The sequence below is a fragment of the Mercurialis annua genome, linkage group LG7 (genome assembly GCF_937616625.2).
Source record: "Mercurialis annua linkage group LG7, ddMerAnnu1.2, whole genome shotgun sequence".
In the NCBI taxonomy this organism is placed as follows: domain Eukaryota; kingdom Viridiplantae; phylum Streptophyta; class Magnoliopsida; order Malpighiales; family Euphorbiaceae; genus Mercurialis; species Mercurialis annua.
The window spans coordinates 5,581,230-5,604,339 of NC_065576.1; the positions used below are offsets into that span (position 1 = coordinate 5,581,230).

The 23,110-nt window shown below is 30.4% G+C and overlaps 1 protein-coding gene across 1 annotated transcript; it reads right to left on the bottom strand.

Moving 5' to 3' along the window:
- Positions 1-21,629: 21,629 nt before the first annotated feature.
- On the bottom strand, positions 21,630-22,239 carry LOC126654509 (uncharacterized). The gene has a single exon (XM_050348397.2). The coding sequence runs from the start codon at positions 22,140-22,142 to the stop codon at positions 21,747-21,749; it is 396 nt and encodes a 131-aa protein (XP_050204354.1). The 5' UTR covers positions 22,143-22,239; the 3' UTR covers positions 21,630-21,746.
- Positions 22,240-23,110: the final 871 nt, after the last annotated feature.

Here is a 23,110-nt window from a genome sequence, read left to right on the forward strand (position 1 = left end):
CATAAACAAAAATAATAAGAAAAATGGATCATTTTTAGACGATTAAGCCAATTTTAAATATAAGATATCCATTATAATCTTTCTTTTATGATAAAATAGTTAATTTAAATATGGTAAAATTTAGTTTGTTGCATCTATAAAGGTTTAAATAATAAAATCATATAAAATGTTATAATAAAATCATGTAAACATTAGTTGGAGTAATACTAAAATAAACATTTGGTAAGGAAACTAAAATAAACAGTAAGCTATTTTATACATTTGCATTTGCAATTTTGGCACGTATATTAAAATTTAAACTACGCATTTTGCAGCTTTACTTCAAGGTTCCGACATAGGGCATTGGGGTCATCCGACCTACATGGAATTCCATTAATTAAATCTCTCCCTCTTTCTCGCGTCTCAGTAATAAAAAAAATCGACGATCTTTTTTTTATCTGTTGCATGTTTCCTATATGTATGAGCTTTTCGGTATGCATTTTCTTGTGCACATTATACACCGACTTGAATTGGTTATACGTTTTATCGTAATATATGTTGAAACAGTTGCTGAAAAAGAACTGGAACTCGATGAGACTGAATCACGGATTGGGTCGCTTTTTTAGACGTTTCAGACACAGCTCGATGATGCAATACTAACTGACAATCGTGGCGTCCCTAGGATAGAACAGGCAAAAAATATTATGACCACTGCACTGTGATAACAATTTTATAAAACATTTTTTTTCTATTGCGCACTTTTTCCGTGTCTTTAAGAGGAAACCAATATTTATAGCCTTTAAAAATAGAGCTGTTAGAAATATAATTAATACAGGAAACGTTTTTTATAATAAATAAAATAAAAAACATAGGAATAAATCAAGTGATGTGTTTTTATTTGAAAATAAAACTATTACGTAAGAATTAAATTAATTAATTAATTAATTACACATCCAAAAAGTAAAGTGTCGAAACACCCATCCGGACCAGGTCGTGTAACAGAGTTATTGATTCTCTGCATTCAGCTGCATTATGCATTCTGCTGCTGCAAGCTTCAAGTTGCAATTTCTGCTGCTGCAAGCTAGTCTTACAAGCCTCATCAGCTTAAAGTCAATCATCAAGCTTCAAGGTCAAACTTCACATGTTTCTCATGTTTGTACAGCTCATGCCAGCTCAGTACAGCCTGGCATTTCACACACACAGAATGTGTGTTTTCTTAGCTAGTATAGTTAGCTTAGTCATTAAGTAATCTGATTTAGTAATCAGTATAAAAGGAGTAGTACTCCTTCTTGTATTCACTAATTTTTTGATATCAATAAAGCTTAAATTTTCTAATATGGTATCAGAGCTATTTTGCTCTCTTAAAATTTTCTAGGTGGCAGTTACCACTTTCTCAGCAACCAAACAGACATTTTTTTTTTCTCATTTCTCTTAAGAATTCATAGCAGATTCTTATTTCTCTCACTAATCAAACATTATTCAATGGCAATCAGACCTGAAGAAGCACTTTCAAGTCCCTACTTTCTACATCCGAATGAAAATCCATCTCTGGTTTTAGTTTCAAGCTTACTCCATGGAAGCAATTATCATTCATGGTGCAGGTCAATGAGAATGGGCCTGATATCCAAAAACAAGTTCAAATTTGTAAATGGATCAATTACAATGCCTGATGTAAATGATCAGATCTATGAAGCCTGGGAAAGATCAAATACTATGGTGATGCAGTGGCTCTATCGTGCTGTTACACCTACAATAGCTGATAGTATATCTTGTCTGGATACAGCTTTGGAAATATGGAATGATCTTAAAGATAGATTTTCACAGGGAGATGCTTATAGAATTGGAGATATTCAAGAAGAAATCTATAGTTTTCAGCAGAATAATCTAAGTGTGACTGAGTATTTTACTCATCTTAAGACTCTTTGGGATGAGTTATTAAGTTTGAGGCCTTTTCCTGTATGCTTATGTATTCCAAGGTGTACCTGCAATGCTCTTGAAATACTTAGAAGAGATAGATCAGTTGATCAAGTGATAAAGTTTTTAAAAGGCCTGAATGATCAGTTTGCAAATGTGAAGCAGCAAATTCTAATGATTGAACCAATCTTACCTATGAACAAAGTTTTTTCAATGGTGATTCAGAATGAAAGGCAGTTCAGCAACCCTCCTATAATGAGGAATATGGATTCAAATGTTTTAATGAGTAAGGGAAATATGGAATTCTCCAGTGAAGAAGAGTCACATGATTTTAATGCTGGATATGAGTCAAATGTTTGCTATGCAAGAGGTAGAGGAAATTTCAGAGGAAACTTTAGAGGCAGAGGAAGTTATCCTATGCAGGGGTCCAAATCAAAACTATGTTCTTATTGTGGTTACACTAATCACACTGCTGATATTTGTTACAGAAAACATGGCTATCCACCAGGCTATCAGCCAAGGAGTAAGATGGAGAACTCATATGCTAATCAAGTTGAATTTACTGGTTCAGATTTCCTGGAAACAAATGCTGGTGGAGGAAATTTTGCAGAAAGTTCTTGTTCTAAGAACATCTCAAACAATAATGGAATGACTTTTCCATTCACTCGGGAGCAGTGTAAGAAGTTGATGGCACTTATTCAGAATGAATCTCCTAAGGGACCAGTTCAGATTAATTCACTCACTAGTAATTTCAAGCCAGATTCAGTAGAAGGTAATATACACCATTGCCTTTTTACTTCATGTTCTTATAAGAATAAATGGATTCTGGATACTGGTGCTACTGACCATATTATATGCAACTTTTCTCTTTTCAAAACATCTCAACTTGTTGAGAATGTTCATGTGAAGTTGCCCACTGGTCAGTTGATTAAAGTCACTCACATTGGAACAGTGCAGTTGACAAATGCATTAACACTGAATAATGTGTTATATGTTCCTGACTTTACCTTCAATCTTATCTCTGCAAGCAAACTCACAGATGACAAGAATGTTTGCTTAATCCTCTATCATGATTCCTGTTATATACAGGAAATGAGTACATGGAGAATGATTGGTCTAGCTAAGAAACAAGAAGGATTATATCTTCTGCTGCAAAATGAAAGTGTTGTTCCAAAGTGCCATGCTGTTAGTAATAATGTAAATAGAAATAAAGAGATAGACATTTGGCATTATAGACTTGGCCATCTATCTCCTAGTAGATTGAAAATGTTACAGAAGCTTGATGATTGTGTGAAAGTTTCTGATATTGATGTCTGTGATATTTGCCATTATGCAAAACAGAAAAGGTTACCTTTTCCAATAAGTCAATCTACTAGTGCTGCTGTTTTTGATTTGGTTCATATAGACATATGGGGACCAGTAAGTACACCTTCTCTGCAAGGATATAAATATTTTCTGACTTTGGTTGATGATCACTCAAGGTACACTTGGTTATTCTTAATGAAAACCAAATCAGAGACAAGGGGACATTTGCAGAATTTTGTTACTCATGTGCAGAATCAATTCTCCACAACCATTAAGAGGATTAGATCAGATAATGGCCTGGAATTTGTTTTTCCAGATTTCTATCATAGATTTGGCATTGTACACCAAACTACATGTGTCTATACTCCTCAACAAAACAGTGTAGTTGAAAGGAAGCATCAACATATTTTAAATATTGCTAGAGCTCTTAAACTACAGGCTTCACTGTCTATGCAATTCTGGTCCTACTGTGTGCTTCATGCTGTATATCTGATAAACAGGACTCCATCTCCTGTCATTCTTGAACAAACTCCTTTTAACAGACTTTATGGTCATGCTCCTACATATGGTCATATGAAGGTTTTTGGTTGTTTGGCTTTTGCTTCTGTGGTGGATTACAAGCAGAAATTTGATTCAAGGGCCATGAAATGTATTTTCTTAGGCTATCCTCCACACACAAAAGGTTTCATTCTCTATAATTTACTCAATAGAACCATTCTCATTTCTAGAGATGTAATCTTCTATGAAAGGATTTTTCCCTTCTCAGTACCAAATTCTTCTGCAGCATCTAATCCCAGTTTTTCAAATCTGGATTATGATTCTTTCCATTTGCAGAATTCTCTATCCTCTTCTCCATCTTCACCTTCATCTCCATCTCAATCTCCTTCTCAAAATCCATCTTCTCCTTGGCAAAATCCTCCAGTTCTATCATCTGAGCCAGTTTCTATGTTTCCAGATACAGATTTTCCAGTATTAAGAAGGTCTACTAGACTTACTAGTCTTCCTTCTCATCTTCAAAAATACTCAGTTTCTCTACCACCTTCTCTTGCTAAACCAATAACTAGCCCTCATTCAGTTTCTTCTGTTCTGAGTTATCATAGATTATCACATAATCACAGACATTTTTCACTCACTATTTCATCTATTTCAGAACCTTCAACTTATAGTGAAGCTATAAAGTCTGTTGAATGGCAGGAGGCTATGCAGAAGGAAATACAAGCTCTTGAAAACAATAATACATGGACAATTACAGATTTACCTGTCTCTAAATCTGCAATTGGCTGCAAATGGGTCTACAAAATAAAGTATAAAGCAGATGGGAGCATAGAAAGATACAAAGCAAGGTTGGTAGCAAAAGGTTATACTCAGCAAGAGGGGTTGGACTACACTGAAACATTTTCTCCTGTTGCAAAGATGACCACTATAAGAACATTACTGTCTCTAGCAGCTATTAATGGGTGGCATCTTCATCAGTTGGACATTAATAATGCATTCTTACATGGAGATTTGAATGAAGAGGTATACATGAAACTTCCTCCAGGTTTTGAGATGGTTACTGGAACTTCAAAAGTGTGCAAACTTGAAAAATCTCTATATGGTTTGAAGCAGGCCAGCAGACAGTGGAATTCAAAACTTACTTCTGCTCTTTTGAATCAAGGTTTCAAAATCTCTTCTGCTGATCCCTCTTTATTTGTTAAGCAAAATTCTGACATGTTCATTGCTCTGCTCATCTATGTTGATGATGTCATTATTGCTAGTACTTCTATGGCAGCAATTACTGAGATCAAACATTATTTGCATACTGCTTTTAGTATTAAAGATCTTGGTAAGCTCAAGTTTTTCCTTGGCTTAGAGGTTGCTAGAACTGATAAAGGGATCAATTTGTCACAAAGGAAATATGCTTTGGATTTGCTCACAGACACTGGTTTTCTTGACAGTAAACCAGTCTCTACTCCTATGGTTAATTCTCCAAGGCTAGTTAAAGATCCTTCCAAGCTTATTGTTGATAATACTGAATACAGGAGATTAGTTGGAAAGTTGTTATACTTGTGCACAACTAGGCCTGATTTATCATTTGCTGTGCAACAATTATCTCAATTTTTGGATTGTCCAACTGATTCACACCTCAAGGCTGCTCATAGAGTTTTGAGATATATCAAAGGTTCTCCTGGCACTGGACTTTTCTTTTCTGCAGATTCTGCTCTCAAGCTGCAGGCTTTCACAGACTCTGATTGGGCTTCATGCCCTGATACTAGAAAGTCCATTTCAGGATATTGTGTGTTTCTGGGATCATCTTTAATTTCTTGGCGTTCCAAAAAGCAGACTACAGTTTCAAGGTCTAGCTCTGAAGCTGAGTACAGGGCCCTTGCTAGTCTGGTTTGTGAGATTCAATGGTTATCCTACTTGTTTCAGGATTTGCAAGCACCAGTATCTCTTCCAGCTCAAGTATACTGTGATAATAATTCTGCTATACAGCTTGCTCATAATCCTGTTTTTCATGAAAGGACAAAACATATAGAGATTGATTGCCATGTTATTAGAGAGAAGTTGAATTCTGGATTAGTTCATTTGCTGCCTGTTTCATCTGCTAATCAAGTTGCTGACTGCCTTACAAAGCCATTACCTCCATCTACTTATCAAACAGCTATCTCCAAGCTGTATCTCCAGAATTTGTATGATCCACCTTGAGGGGGGGTAACAGAGTTATTGATTCTCTGCATTCAGCTGCATTATGCATTCTGCTGCTGCAAGCTTCAAGTTGCAATTTCTGCTGCTGCAAGCTAGTCTTACAAGCCTCATCAGCTTAAAGTCAATCATCAAGCTTCAAGGTCAAACTTCACATGTTTCTCATGTTTGTACAGCTCATGCCAGCTCAGTACAGCCTGGCATTTCACACACACAGAATGTGTGTTTTCTTAGCTAGTATAGTTAGCTTAGTCATTAAGTAATCTGATTTAGTAATCAGTATAAAAGGAGTAGTACTCCTTCTTGTATTCACTAATTTTTTGATATCAATAAAGCTTAAATTTTCTAATATCGTGCGATTGACCGGACAACATACCCAAACCCACAAAAAAAATAACAAGATTATAAACTCAATAAAATGAATTCCCCTGAGCTTCATAAGTTTAGTAATAATTTAGTTCGCATCAATATCTCACATCATTCTATTATAAAACAATAATATATCACCAAAATATCTCACCCCCTATTCATTACATTCTATTTTATTTTTTTATGTATCCATCAAATTTTTAATCTACTTTTCCATTTGTAACGTATGTAATATGAAAACATATAAAACTGATGCATACGTTCACATATATTTTGCTGCATTGCATAACTTGTGAAAGAACATTACCAGAAAAATTTGCTAACTTATGAAAGAATATCAGAACAATTAACAGTTTACACGAGACACGCATGAATATGACTTCAAAAAACAAGCAAAATCGAGAAAAGCAGTAATTTTGTGATGTTTTCTTGTTTTCCGTTTATCATCAAAATAAGAATTTCAAACTATATCAAACAATAACGTAAAAATGTCGTCACAATTTGTTCCGTTTCCTGACTGAAATGGAGATAAAAATAGCTCATGGAAATTTTAGAGAACTTGTTTGATTATGATACACTTTGTAATTCAGAATCTGATGTAGCCTTGAGAGCCCACAGTTGCAAAATTATCAAGTATTGCTGGTCCAACCATTCATATGTAGACTTTGCAATAGAAAAAATTGTGGAAAGACCTCTCAAATCTTATAATTAAATGGCACCCACCAATTTCTGATTTAATCCCCAATTCAATGGAGTGAATAGATAATATAATAAGATAGTTTTTAAACACGATTTATGGTTTACCTGACTACACAACCGTTCAACTGTGTCAATAATGATTCAACCTTTGGTTCAATTCGATTAGACCGTATTTTTAGGTTTAAAATTAATTGGACCACGAGTTTCCAATTCAACCGATTCAACCAGCGGGTCCCATTCGATAATAAATTTTAGTTTGATAGAAATAAATTCGTATATAAATGAATCCATGATGAATTATATATCTAAATTAATAAAACATATTTAATCCATTTCAACATGATTAAATATAATTAAGTATGTTTAAATATGATTTAATTTTTGATTCTATTAATTCCTTAATTATATTAATAAAATTATTATATTATTTATTTTAATAAATATCGATAAAACTAATTTATCTTATATTAGATAAATTTATATAATATTTAAATAATTAAATAAATTCATACCTATACTTTTGAACAGATTGATCGTATAATATGTGTTATAAGCATATTATATTTAATTTTTCTTGTTTTTACGTCAAATGATTATTAATCATTGTAATTTATATATCCTAATTGTGGGAAAAGGACAATAGTATAGAGAGATCATATATGTATGGTGAACATTTCAACGTTGACTGCAGTAATAGCAGCAGATGAAACTTCCCGTCAAAATAATAACAATAAAAAAAAATCTATGGCACCAAATAATAACTATTTATGCCCCTAGCATCTACCATTATTTAAAATTTTATTGTATAACATAATAATAATATATCTAACTAAATTTTGTGGAAGAAAATCAAAACCAGAATAACTAACATAGACACACTGTATGGAGATTCGTAAATTTATACACGCTGCTGAGGTGACACTCATTCATTTGTAAAATGACATCCACCTCAGCGAATTACACCAATGGAGCTGTGACACCTCAGCACGTGCATGAATTTGAGAAAAAGTGGTAGTTCGTGCATGAAAATAAGAACAATTAAATTACGTGATTAAAATGAGAAAACGTGTAAAGTTGGTGAATTTTTACGACATTAACCCTTTAAAATACACTGAGTAAACGAAAAATTAAAAGAATATAAAAATCGAGAAAAAATACAATTAAATTTACAACATTATTTAATCGAATTAAACTTAAATCGTGACAGAATGAAGAACAAATCCGTAAATTTTTTAGGTTATAGAATCGTCATTCTATGGTGTATATAGACTTATTAGAGACATTTTAAAAATGTTAACCTTCTTTAAATGCCTTTCACTTGGTGAAGGACTTCAGATTAAGTTTATTGTTACACATATTACATATCAATAAATTTTTCAGAGCAAGTCAAGTATAAATAGTTTCAATTCCGCGAGTCAAACACATCCTGATCATAGCATCAGGACAGATATGTGTATGGAACAGAGCCCCTATTAGGCATAAAGGTTCTGGTTGGTCGAGCCGATAACGAGTCGTCAATCCACATTGAATCAATTGCCACTCTCGGGAGATTGAAAAAGGGTGGTGCTTCGATGACAAGCATACATGGATTATATGATTTTAATAGGTGATGAAAATAAAATAAGGAACCACTTTCTGTCAAATTAAGAAAGAGCATCCGTTCAGACTATGATGACCATATAGAAAGCTGAAAAAGACCCGTAAGGCAAACAAGAAAGCAGAATATGATTCTATAATAATTTAGTTAGCTCAAAAATTAAAAAATGATTTTATAAAATATATTTTATCTTAAAATTTTATACATATTATAAAAAATACAAAATTGAATTTTTATGTCTCCTTGAGAATAACTTAAAGCATATGGTTGCATAGGTTCACATATATTTTGCATTAGCTGGGACAGGCATATCATACTTTTTAACACGAGTCAAAAATAATATCAAAATGCTGATAACCTTCTAGCTCAATTGGCTAAGGAGTGAGGCATAAGACGTAAGAGTCTTGAGTTCGATCCCTCATGTATTAAGAGGAAGGAAAAATTCGACGATTTATTGAAGGCATTTGAAGAAGACTCAAAACGTCAGAAACAGCAGTTGCGGCATCGTTTTCCCACGTTGGCGAACTCGTAAAGGCGATACATTCAACTAAATAATGTGGATGGCGTGATTGGCGTTTAAATTTACATATATTTATAAATAGTAATATATATATATATATATATATATATATATATATATATATATATATATATATAAGTTTATTTGTAGTTTTTTAGGGTTGAGTAATTTTTTGGAGTTTTAGGGTTGAATAATTTTTTTAGGGTGGTTTTTCTTGTTGCATGTCGTATTTTTGAGTCATTTTAAAGATCTATGGTGTTTATTGGAGATTATATTCAAACTTTTTGTGATCCAAGAAGTTTTGATGTGGATAATGAAAATGATGTCAGATCTATCTTGTTGATTCTTGTTGAAGTAAAAGTTTGGAAAGTAGGAATTTAGAGGATCGAACGGTTTCACAGCTTCAATCGGAAATAAAAAAAATTAAAATCCCGCTCCTCCCTAGTTGAGAGCCTCAAATCAAGAAATGGAGGCAACGGTTTAGCAAATCAAATGCTTCTTTTTCTTTTCTTTTTTTTCGATTATTTTTTACTTGAATTTTAATAGTTTCTGTTTGGTTGATGATTAGAGTTTTGAAAGTTTTATTAGTGATTTGTATAAGACTTTCGATACTTTCGAAACCTTCAACATTTGTATCTAAATTCTAGCTTTAAAAAAAGAAAATAAAATCTCTATCTCCATTAAAAAAAAATATATGTATATGTATCATTATACTTTCTCGCATATATATCACCTTCCTTGAAAGCCATGAAGTTTTAACTTGCCGCACATGCGGAGCACAACTGCGCCAACTAGACTATCAAACCTCAAACTCTAGTGTTTTGATTGTGCAACTTTAGACTAAATTATCAGTAATCCAACAGTATAATTCATGAATTATGTTCAGCGGTCAATTAGACTTCTATTTTTAATTAGGAAAAATCCATTTCCAGGTCCTTAAAATATACAACGTTTGATTATCTAGTCCCCGAACTAATTTTTGTCTTTTACTGGTACTTTAACTCCACGGAAACACATATTTGAGTCCCTAGATGATGTCCGTTATTAGTGTGAGATTCACACTCCAACAATGGAGAGTGAGTCTTTAAAAGCTTCCACATAGGACAAATAAATCTTTTTTTAGTTTAAAATTGTTTGTTTACAAGATTAAGGACCATTTTACATTTTTACCATCATCTTCATTCTTCCACCAGACCTGTAAAAGCATAACGATGGCTCTTCTTAATCCAAAATTGACACTTCTCTTAATCCACAAATTAAGACAGATTAATTAAACTGAATTTGGTATAGATTAATGTTATATAAGAATTTTATTGATCAACCAAAAGAATTCAAAGAACCCAATAAAATTATTCTTCAGCCGCATGCACAAGTTTCACAAAGAGGGGATCAGTTTCTTCTACCTGGATCGGCCATCAAATTAGTCACCTTGATCTTTTTCCTCACTTCGTCGAATCTCTTGCGGTTCACGCCGCTGCTCGTTCCTCCTATAGCGCCGCTGCTCGTTGCTCTTCCACCGTTGTTGGTCGTTGCTCCGCTAATTTTTTATATCTTTTTATTCAACTTTTGCTGCACAATCATCTCTAAAAGTCAATACCCATTTCACTTTTTGAACAAACCAAAACTCAGATTACCCAAAATAAAGTCATGGCGTTTGAGAAGATTAAGGTTACCAATCCCATCTGAGATCATTTTTAATTATTATTTATTCCGCCAATTTTCCACAAGTTCTTTTTAATGATCGGTTATTAAGTTTTGAAGATTAGTTTTTCAATTTTAAAGATGGGTTTTTCAATTTTGAAGATGGGTTTGTGGATTTTTCTTGATTTTTGTTTTAAGAGGATGAAATTTTAAAACATGAGAATAAGTGAAGAGTTAGGGAAGAAGATGAACAGTGTAAATGGTGACTAGTTTAGGAAGAAGATGAACAGTGTCAAGGAAGATGAATGGATAAATGCATAAAAAAAATTCTTAAAGTTATTTTTAAATCTTTACCAAAAAAATCTTTCCTACGTGGAATATATTTTAGACTTTTCCGATAGTTGACAGTACGTGACCCCACACACTTAACAGACAACACTCGAAGGACTTAAAGATGTGTTTCCGTAGAGTTAAAGGACCAGTAAAAGACAAAAATTAGTTCAGGGACTAGATAATAAAAAACGGTATACTTTGAGGACCTCGAAATGGGTTTTTCCTTTTAATTATTATTCTACTGATTTTTTTAACCAAAGCACATACTCCCTCCGTCTCGTAAAGATAGAAAAAGTAGCTCTTTCACAAGAATTAAGAAAGTAGTTAATTATAGGTAATGTGTGATAATTTTTCTAAATTGTCCTTTTAATTTCTTGAAGTAAATCATAGTAAATTAGTGATTCACACAACCCAAAGCCACTATATAAATATTAGCCAATAGAATTTTAGATGTATGAAAAGAATACATTGAAACTTTAAATCAATTAATGTTGATATAAGGGTATTTTAATAATTTTATAGTTAACTAACACTACTTTTTCTATTTTTGTGGGACATAAAAAGTAGCTACTTTTTCTATCTTTACGGGACGGAGGGAGTACATTCAGTTTATAAATCAGATTTGGTATGAATATTAATTAATCTTGAATCGGGACCTAAAAGTCCGGTCCAATTAGGACTAACAATTCATGCTATAAAATTAAACCAGAGAATCAAGATCAAAATTAAACTAGGAAAAAAAGTATAAACACCCTAGTAAAGAAGCTAAATGGCTAAACTACTCCTTAGTCGGTCTTTCAACCTAGCTACTTTGCCCAATATATACTTCTCACCGTTCTGCTTCAGATATGCTTCTCTCAATAATACAGAGACGGAGAAGGAAAAATTACTTTTAAACTCATTTTGACAAAGTAAATGTATTCTTAATTTTATGTTTCTCGTCAAATTAAAAATAGATATCAAATGTGCATAGCTAGGAGAGTAAGCATTGAGAGATCGCATACGTATGGCCAAGATTTCACCATTGACTATAAAATAGCGAGAGATATAAATAACAATAATAGAAAAAAAACCTCTGGCAGACTATTATCTAAAATTGTATTATATAACATAATAACAATATATTTAATAAATCTTGTGAAAGAAAATCAAAACAATGTGTAAATATTATATTATTTCCAATGATGTAAATAATATACTGTTAATCATTCATATAAATCTATATATTATATAATTGAGCATTCTAAGATACTTAATTTAATCTTATTATTTCTAATGATTTTAATAGAATACTTATCTTTAAACCTAATACTTAGTACATTTTGTAGTATTTAGTTTCTAATATTAATTTTATTTTTTTAAAATTGTGTACCAAGTACCAACATCAATTACGGATATAAGCAAACTTCTACTTATTAGAAGTTAATGCAATTACAACTTGACCTTATGTATTATCAGTGTGATTATTTTATTAATTGCCATATGAATTGTTTTTATGCTCAACAATCTCCGTGTTGCTCACTACGCCCCTTCGCTAACCTATTGGTGGAATACTCAAAAGTGGTTCCCTGGTTTTTCTGCTTTAGTTATGCATCCTGATGTTTTATCACAGCAAGACAAAGAAGTTATTGCGAAGATTGGAGAGGAAAAGAAAAACAATTATCGGGTAATATACTGCTTTTACCTGCAACTTTTGCATATAAGGGATTATAATTTTTTTAAATGTTGAGCAAAAAAAACTGGTTATTTGGTGAATTAACATGCATCCTTTGAGTGACAATCTGATAAATTCATGATTAATATTGATCTACATACACTTTATTGCATATGATCCATATTGGTAAACAAAATCATTTTCTAATGCCATAACAATAGGACTTATAGCAGAAAACCAGCAAAATTTTCTCATTAAATAGAGCATTCTAACGGATTCTCATCTTTTAAACTATTTATTTATTTATTTTAATGAGTTTTTAATCTATATAGATTACTCAATTTTTAAACTTTTTAAATAAAAATAAATTTTTAACTATTCATCGTTATCGACAAGATATAGACTCTAAATACTAACTATATTATCTCCATTTTTTTAAGTTACCTTCTAAAAGAGAATTTATCCACAAAAATTTAAGGTTATAAAAATTTGAGGTTTACGGTTACACGAGTCCATTAAGAAAAAAAAAATTAAGATTTACATGAGAGATTGGTCTAAAAATGAAAGCGGTTAACAAACACCCACATTGATGGGAAAAAGAGTATTTTTAGTTTTTAACAAATATTTGCAGGTTTAAATGACTCAATAGGGTAGGGGTCTGCAGTATTCGGTTAAAACCAAATTAACCGACCGAACCAAACCGAAATTTTAATTTGGTTCAGGTTTTGGTTAATTCGGTTTGGTTTCGGTTTTTATTTTTAAAAAGTTTGGTTAATTCGGTTCGGTTCGGTTTTGGCTATGGAATTTCTGAATTAACCGAACCGACCGAAACAACCGAATTATATATATTAATTGTGTAATTTTTGTATTTTTTTTAAAGTTAAGGTAATTTTGTAATTTTATTAGAATTTGGTTACTAAAACCCCTAAAATTGTACTTAAATTATAAATTAGTATTAAAATTATTATATTGTATTTTGTTTTTTATTTTTAATAATTAATTTTAATAAAATTTGGTTATTTCGGTTAACCGAAATAACCGACCAAACCGAAATATTATTTTGATTCGGTTTCGATTCGGTTTCAATATAGATTGGTTCGGTTTCGATTTTGAAAATTTCTAACATTTTGAGTTCGGTTAATTTGGTTTCGGTCGGTTCGGTGAGCGAACCGACCGATGCACACCCCTATGATAGGGTTCCAGGGTTATAGTTGATTGCCATATAATTTTATTTTTCAATTGGTAGAAGAGAACTATTCAAAAATGTAGCAGTATTCAATTTAATTATCCATGAGTAAATATCCGGTTATCTCAATAGCTTAAAATTCAAACAAAATTTCAACAAAATTGTTCACTTAGGTGTGCTATTAATTGGTTAATTAATCATTTTAGTGCTACTTAATTAACCAATTTAACTATTACAAGATTGTAAAATAATTTCACAATTAAAAGCATCCACAATGTAAAGTTAAATTGGCATACTAATGCTATAATTTAACATTGAGACATAAAATTCAAATTCAATACAATGCTATACTCCATGTTAAATTTAGCATATGCTATATTACATGTTAAATTTTAAAACTCATTATAGCGTATGCTAAAGTTGAATAACCAATCAAAATTCATTTTTAAGTATGATCTTACTATTATTTTCTTTGCTTTATTTTTATTTATTTTTATTTTTAAATTTATGCTCTCTTTTTTATTTTTACGATCTCAATTGATTAAATTTTTTTAATTGTAGACCGCACGCCAATATATTAAAATATTTTATTTTTAATTTATTAATTCACGTAACAATTCTATTTTAAATAGCTCATTATTATATCAAATAAAAAATAATTATTCTTGTTCCATATTGCTAAGGCAAAGGGCATCACTTCTATACGTGCTCGTAGTATATTGTAAAAGATTATAAAACATATAATTGAATTTTAATAAAGAATAATAATCATCATCGTCATAATAAGTAGTTATAACACTTATTATAACATTTTGCATTGGAGATAAAATTAAAAAATTATTCTATATTTAGCATTTTGTCATTTTTTCATGCTAAATTTGACATAAAAAGTAGCACTCCATTGTGGATGCTCTAAGATCAACTTCTGTTATCCTAATCATGAATCGGTTACAATGTGAATGCAAAATCTATATACTTATATAATTGAGAGGACCAACGGAGCCCTCTCATTGATTCTCACCAAATAGAGCATTATGGTAGTCTCCAATTTTTTAAAACTACTTATTTTAGTTTATCTAATTTAATTAGTTTTTAATCTAAACAAACTTTCTAATCAATACAAATAGCCTATTTATTTGTTTTTTAATTGATCAAAAGATAATTCATAAAAATAATCCCTTAATTATCCCTCCATTAAATGGATAAGTTTAATCACACGATTAAGTTATCACTTTTTTAAAGAGTTTATAAACTACTGAATTTCTTAAAATTATCAATCTATATTAATTTTCTTTTACGTATTATCTCTTTCATTTTGTATTGATCGGTAGAATGTGTTGAAGAAGAGTGCTTGAATTTTTAATTAATGAAGACAAGAAGACTTATCTTTAGCTTGGATTCAGGTAATCATTTCTTATTTGTTGTTGTTCCATTGGCATTTACTAAACCATTACTTTATTAATTAAACATATACATTATAATATATTTTCTGGCTTACATACTTTTAGAATTTGAATCTTATCTTACCTTTATTGATCATTATGTTCTTATTATTTGATATTTAGTTAAATTTGATTAATATTCTTATGTATTGATAGTAATTCTCCACATTCTGGGCCAGCCACTTTTGTTATTCAATGCCTTCATGCCCTATTGAATTTCGGACTGTATTCTGAAGGGCGCTTGATCGCATCCATCCTTTGTCATTATATAAAACTAGGTCCAACCGTAGAAGACTATTGTGGCTGCTATTGACTCCAATTACCTCAGCTCATCTCTCCCAAATCCAACTAATAAGGTTTTTTTTTCCAAAAAGATTTGGCTTTTCTCTGTATCTTTCATTTGTTTGTCATCATATTTATTTGTTCATAAAACATTTGTTGAACAATATATTTTTTGGTTGGTTGAACTATATAATCTAATTCAATGCCGCCTTGTATTGTTTTTTATGAATGCCACCTTATATTTTGATATTTAGGTACCTAATCTAAACGTTAAAGTGTTTCGTCTTCTAGAGATTTGTTAATTCACGACCATTTATACTTTGATTTTCAGATAATTAATATGATCTTTGAAGCGTTTCATCTTATGAGTTTGATTTGTTCCTTTACATGTGGTAATAACATTGTGTTATTATTATTTTAACCAAATAACTATAAATTTCAGCTTAAAGTTTTGAGTTTTTTTATTGGCTTTTGTTATGTTTACATCAAGGAAATTATTCTATAACCTCTCATTTTGTTCGAGCTCCATTCCATCTCTCTTTTATAGCAATCCGATCCATTCTTATAATATGGCACCAAGAAAAAAGAAAATTATAGCAACGACCATTATATATACAGGTGAGATTTTATTTATTTTAATTTGGAATTTATAACTCCTTTGAAGTGTTTAAACCACTGTTTCTATTGTTTTATCATATTAAGCCCTATATATTATTATGTATATCTGAAATGCATGTTGGGCATTTGAGGTCAACAATTATTGCTGACACCCTAACTCATATGCTTGAATTTTCAAAAGTTGATATTCTCCGAAGAAATTATCATGTTGATGACTTAGGGTCAGGTAAATATGACTGAAAATGTTTATTTTTTGCATGATTATCTAACCTCTAGGGAATATTAAACATCTGGTTTACTTAACATTTGAAATAATTTGTTTTCTGTTGCATATAACTTCTCAATAAGCCATATAATGCGTGAATATTGACATATGCTTTGCAGTTTGCTATATTGATTAATTTATCTTTGAGAACTTCAAAAGACTTTAACATTAGTGAAAGAGCTATTAAAGACCAAAGTTATTTAATTTTTGAAAAGTAAGATATAATATTAGAAGTTACTTAACACATGTTATTGTTTTTAAGTATCTAGAATTTAAAACTATTGAGTAGAGTTCAAATTTAATCAAAATCAATCAATTAATAAAAAGCACACGCATATATAGTTTGATTATTAAAAGTTATTTATTTGTTAAGTTGCAGACTAATTAGAGATACTTTGCAATATTTGCATTAAATTTTGAAATGTTACACAAATACATCTATGTACATGATATAATAAAAAATGTGATGTCCATTTCTCCAATAAAAGATTTAAACTGATATTTAAGTCATATAATTTTTTTAATAAGATGTCTGTAGATTCAATTTTATAAATTGCCAATTTATATAAAAACAAAATTCGGACTAAATAATAAAATTCAAAAAATGCAAAAAGTATATCATAGATAGTCAATATTTCAAGACAATCTAATAGTTATTAAAATGAATTTTTGTTTTATTATGTTTCATTTTTCTTGATAATATTATGTTCCATTAGTTGTATACATATTTGCAAGAAAAACAGAAGAGACTCATTAGAGGGATAAAAAAATGCAGGTGCAGGATTTTTTTTTTAAATGATATATAAAAAATATATCATAGATATTTGGAATATATTCAATATTTTTTAGTATTATTAGTTCATAAATTATGAGTTTTTGTTTTTATAGGAATTAATATTATAGTTTTTGAATTTAATATATAAATTTGATTCCGCGCAAATGCGCGGGCTTACGACTAGTTATTTAATAATATTAAAATATTTTAGAAGAACCACACAAGAACAAAGCGTTTGAGATGTAGTCATATTTTGATATTCTACATAATATTTATATCTTTAACTAATACAATATTCAAATATGTAGTCATGTTATGTATAATATTTATATTTATATTTATTTAATTTAATCTAACATTTCAATATGACTAATATACAATTCAGTTTATATTTAAATCAATATAATATTGAAATATTTTTTTTGTATAACAGTAATTTTGTATAATATTAAAAATATTTAAATTTATATTAATATTAATATTTTATTACTATACAAGATTTAAAAAATATGACTTTAAAGTTAAAAAAAATATAAAATAAATATAATACATAGATAAATAAAATTATGAAATAAACAATATAATTATTAAATTGGTTTATTAACCATACGTCAAAACCAATTTATGATTAGGATAATTGAATAGTATAAGGGAAGTTGACATGAATCGGTTACGAAGTTATTTTACAATGTTGCAGTGATAATTCAATTGGTTAATTAAGTAGTACTAAAATGATTAATTAACCAATTAATAGCAAACCTAAGTGAGGCAATAGTGGCAAACTCTCTTAGGCTGCCATGTAAGAAATTGCAGGAATTTTCAGGAAATTTTTGTTCATTTATTAATATGTTTTTTCCGGAAAAAATAGTATAATTTTTTTTTACATTCTAAAGCAATTTTATAAAGATTAAACATGTAGCAAATTTTGTTTATGCAGTTATGGAGTACATACTTTACAATAAACGAAAATATAAATTTTATCAAAAACTGTAAAATTATTAAATTATACAAAAAAAATTGATAAATATCATAAATTACTAAAAATCATATTACATGGTCCATAGTTCATTAGAATACATAGCTTTATGTAAATCTTTTAGAACATAAAAAATGAGAGGAAAAAACCTAATAGTATTAGAACTATATGAATTTTTTTTTTGAAATTATACTAATTTTTTTTCTACATTACCTTTTTAATAGAATTATTATTCAAATTAATTGTAATTTGATTTCACGCAAATGCGCTACTTTACGACTAATAATATATGTGTTACATAACAATGTGTAAATATTATATTATTGCCAATGATGCACTGTTAATCATCCATATAAATAATATATGCAAATTTCACATAAGTTACCGGTAGAATGTTTTAACTACTATATTAGCCAACTTAATAAGATTTGATTTGAATAGTGTTAACTTAGTTCGAATCAAATTTTAATTTTTAAAATAAACAAAGTAAACAAAGACTCCCATAAAGAACCCATAAGACCATGAAAACACACACTACATATCAACAAATTTTTGACCTTTTTCTTTTTACATTACACATCAACAAATTTTTGACCTTTTTCTTTTTATATTTATATAAAAAGATCCACAAACTATATATAATTCAATAATAATTTAGTTAGCATCAATATCTCAAATTTTAGAAATCATTTTGTAAGGAGAAATTTTTGTTGAGATATATTTTATCATAAATTTTTTATCAATTTTGAATATTGAGGATAAAATTTTAAAGATATTATAAAGAACACAAAATTGCATTTTTCTATGTTTTTCTTGAGAAATTTATAAACTCAATGCATATGGTTTTGATGCATGCATTCACATATATTTTGCATTATTGTGAAAGCCATATCATACCTGCACCACTTTTTAACACTACTTGTCAATAACAATATTAAAATACTTTCACATAAATATCACCTTACTTGAAAGCCATGAAGTTATAGCATGCCGCACACATGCGGAGCACGACTGCACCGACCAGACTATCAAACTTCAAACTCGTAATCGAACAGTATGAATCACACATGTTCAATGGTCAATTAGACTTCTATTTTTAATTATTATTCCACATAGACCAAGCTTTTTAACTAAACCCGCATAAATTCGATTTATATATAAGATTTGGTATGAATATTAATTAATCCTGAATAGGACTTGAAGAGTCCGGTCCATTTAGGACTAACAATTCATGTTATAAAATAGAATTAGGGAATCAAGATCAAAACTAAACCAGAAAAAAAAATGTATAGAACACCCTAGTAAAGGAGCTAAATGCCTAAACTACTCTTCAATCGGTCATTCAGCCTAGCTACCTTGCCCAATACATACTTCTCCACCGTTCTGCTTGAGATATGTCGCTTCTCTCAATAATACAGAGACGGAGAAGGAATAATTACTTTCGACTTATTTTGACAAAGTAAATGCATTCTTAATTTTATTTTTCTCATCAAATTAAAAACAGCTATCAAATGTACATAGCTCTGCTCTTTGGTAATCTAGTCCTAAAATTGTAACCTAAATATAACTCAAAATAATTTTCTCCTAGATTTCCAGAGTCAAGAGGCATATAGATGGAGTAAAGCACACACATTTCACTATTCAATAGACTAACCATCTGATCTATTTAACTTTACTAATTCAGCATCTAATTGTTTATAAGTTGAACCAATATATACTCTTTACTTCATCACATTAGACAAAAGGCCTATACTGTTCCCAACCAATGAACAAAATTTCATAGTTTGATATTGCATTTTCTCGATTTAAACACATTTAAAGTTACCGAAGGAGCAGAATGTGGCTGTGCCAGCAGAGAGACGTACCATGCATGTTTCAAGCCCAGTTTCCGTAGCTTCAAGCCATCTGCAAAGTATGCAACATATAACAATGAGAAAGAAAAATAGTGGAACTTCTATAACTTCTTAAATAAATACTGAGAAATGGATACAATACACGAAAGTTCTAAAATTACAAAGAATTTTACATGATGGCATCAAGAGAAGTCACTCACCGCATGTACATTGACTATGGTTATGCCAAAGAGGTATCTAGGTACCTACTCATAAGATAAAAAGGGCTTACTGGTCTATAGAAAGCAGCTTTACCACTAAGGCAAGGCTTGTCTTCATGTTCCTATGCTAGGATAAAATGAACTTTTACTGGGACCAAGCTTCATGCTAAATCAATCTTTCACCAATTTCACAACCAACCATGGCGAGAAGTTTGCAATTGGCCAACTTCATTGATGGATAATACTATCAATAACAGTATAGGGCATATCAAAATAAATGAAAAAGAACCTCGAACCACCAAACCATCTCAATGTTAGGTAACACAGGAAACTGCAAAAATCTTGCAGAAAGTAACCTTCCAAGTTGTTTTTGAACCAACAATCTATGATGCTACACATCAACGATTTCTAAATACCCTGAACCACAAAGCTCAAAAAGCCTTAGGATACACTGAACCACAAAGCTAAAAAAGCCTTAGGATTCTCGTCAAGTTTTAAGAGTATTTGGACTCTTTTTAAAGGCAAGTTTAGCCTTCTGTCTAGATCTTCATTTTGCAGCCGAATTTATACCTCTCTATCGAGAATTAAGCTACATAATTACTACCATAAAACACCCGCATCCAGGATATAAGAAGCATAGTACTATCAATAACAGTATAGGGCCTTTCTTAAGTTGCAACATGCACCATCCAATAACATAAGATTCTCAACATTTAAGCAGAAAACATTAGCATGCCTCTCTTAACAAACATGCGAGAATAAGTACCTTGAAATAAACGTTTGAGCCAAAGAATATGGCACTGACTGACGATCGATAAGTATCGTGCCATTTCCAGTCTCATTCTTGAGCACTTCAGCTCCAAGGCTAGCCTCTTCTTCTGCTGGAGCACCCCATCAAAGGAGGTTCACAGCTCACAGAAAACACCTGCACAACTAACTAAACTCTGCAAAACTTATAGAAAACCCATCGATATAAAAAGCAAAGAGAGCAAAACAATGGCTTAGCAAACTAGATCTCTTTACCACATTAAAATTACTTCCACTATACTGAATTCGCTAGGTAAACGGAATTAATTTACTTACATTTCTATGCCAAATGGATATGATAGTTACAATCAACTGCAGTTTTAGTATCCAATAAAATAATATACCGTAAATGTAATCAACAATGCCATATATATTTAATTATTTATATATAGCAGGAGCAAATCGATAAATATGTGCTATATATAGATAACAATGTCACCAATTGATACTAAAAAAGTAAAAATAAAATTATTGTTGATCTAGCATTTGCACAAAATTAAAGAGATCAAAATCACATAAACAATAAAAATATCAAAATGATTTCACATTAACAAAAAATAAGTTTTAGTTCCATTTTCCAAGAAATTGAAATTCATTAACATCTCAAACACAACATCATAGAACAAAATATAACCTAAAATCAATTTCAATCTTCTTTATTCTTAAGCCTCTCGATTCTCTGATTCAACTGCTCAATCTTAACCACAAGGTGAGTAACAGAATACAGCAGCCAGTAAAACACAAGCGCCGCCGCGATCAGAAGCGCGTTCCTCTGACTCTTCATTATGGACTTCTGGTGCCTCAGATGCTCCGACGGCGTGCACGACTCGCCTTCGCAGCTCGGCCGGTTCTCGTATTTCCAGTAAATGTCCATCAGAAGGAACAGACAGAACGGCACCACCGATAAAAACGGTTTGAGGAGGTTGCGCGTGACGGAGACTAATCCTTTACGGAGTACGGCTAAGCCGGGGAGTGTTAAGAGGAGGACCATGATTGCTTCTGCTCCTGCGGTGTAGCCTAGCACGACCCATTCCAGCGCCATGATTGTGAAATTTTGACTGTGATTAGGTTTTGTGCTTTTCTTTTGAAGGAAGCTTTGCTTATATGGAGCAGATGCTGTGACTCACCTTCTTCTAGAGAAAAATATACACGTGTAAGTATTAAAGTGCGTGGCGATTAATGAGGATGGGTTGCATCTGGTAATGTTATCAAATCACAGTCTGGGTCTGTTCTTTTTGAGGGACGAGCTTGGGCTGGGCTAATTCAAAGGCTACTTCTCCTTGGACTTTAGGGCTCAGTGTCAATGACAGGATTTTACAAATATTGCCAAAAAAAACTATAAAATACAAAATTCTCTTTCAAAACTACTACTATTATAAATATCGGAAATCAATAAAATACTTTAAACATAAAAAGGAAGTGATTGTTTCATTTAGAGAATTCAGATTGATAAAATTATAATTTTAATTTCATCTTTTAGTTGATAAAACATGAGTTTAATTCATTTTTTTGTTTAGACATAATAATTTAAAAATATCCGACGCTTTTAATTTTTTTCACTTAACTTAATCTTTCAAAAACATCAATGTAGACTTAATTTCAATAAGTACATTTCAATGCTAGGCAACTAGTAAAAAAATAATAATTTTTTGTTTATAATCCAACTTTATAAATTGTCAGTTATAGTTTAATTTTAAAAATATATTTTGATTAAAATAATTAAATTTAGCTCTAATTAAAAAAATAAAATGATTGGCTTTTTTATATATATAAATATGTTTAATTTGCAGCAACTAAAATACACTTATCAAAATTAATTTTAAAATTGATGTTTAAATTGTTAAACTATGAATAAAGAAAGTTGGTGTATGCTAATTTTTATAATTATATATTAAAACATAAATTTATAGATTTTTGAATTTAAATTATTAAATTTAAATCAAGAATAAATATAATAAATTATCATAACTATTATATTCTTTTAATAATTATTTATAATGGTAGTATAAA

What these genes read in the sequence shown, in the direction of transcription:
- LOC126654509 (XM_050348397.2), bottom strand. Translation starts at nt 22,142, where the DNA reads ATGGCGCTGGAATGGGTCGTGCTAGGCTACACCGCAGGAGCAGAAGCA.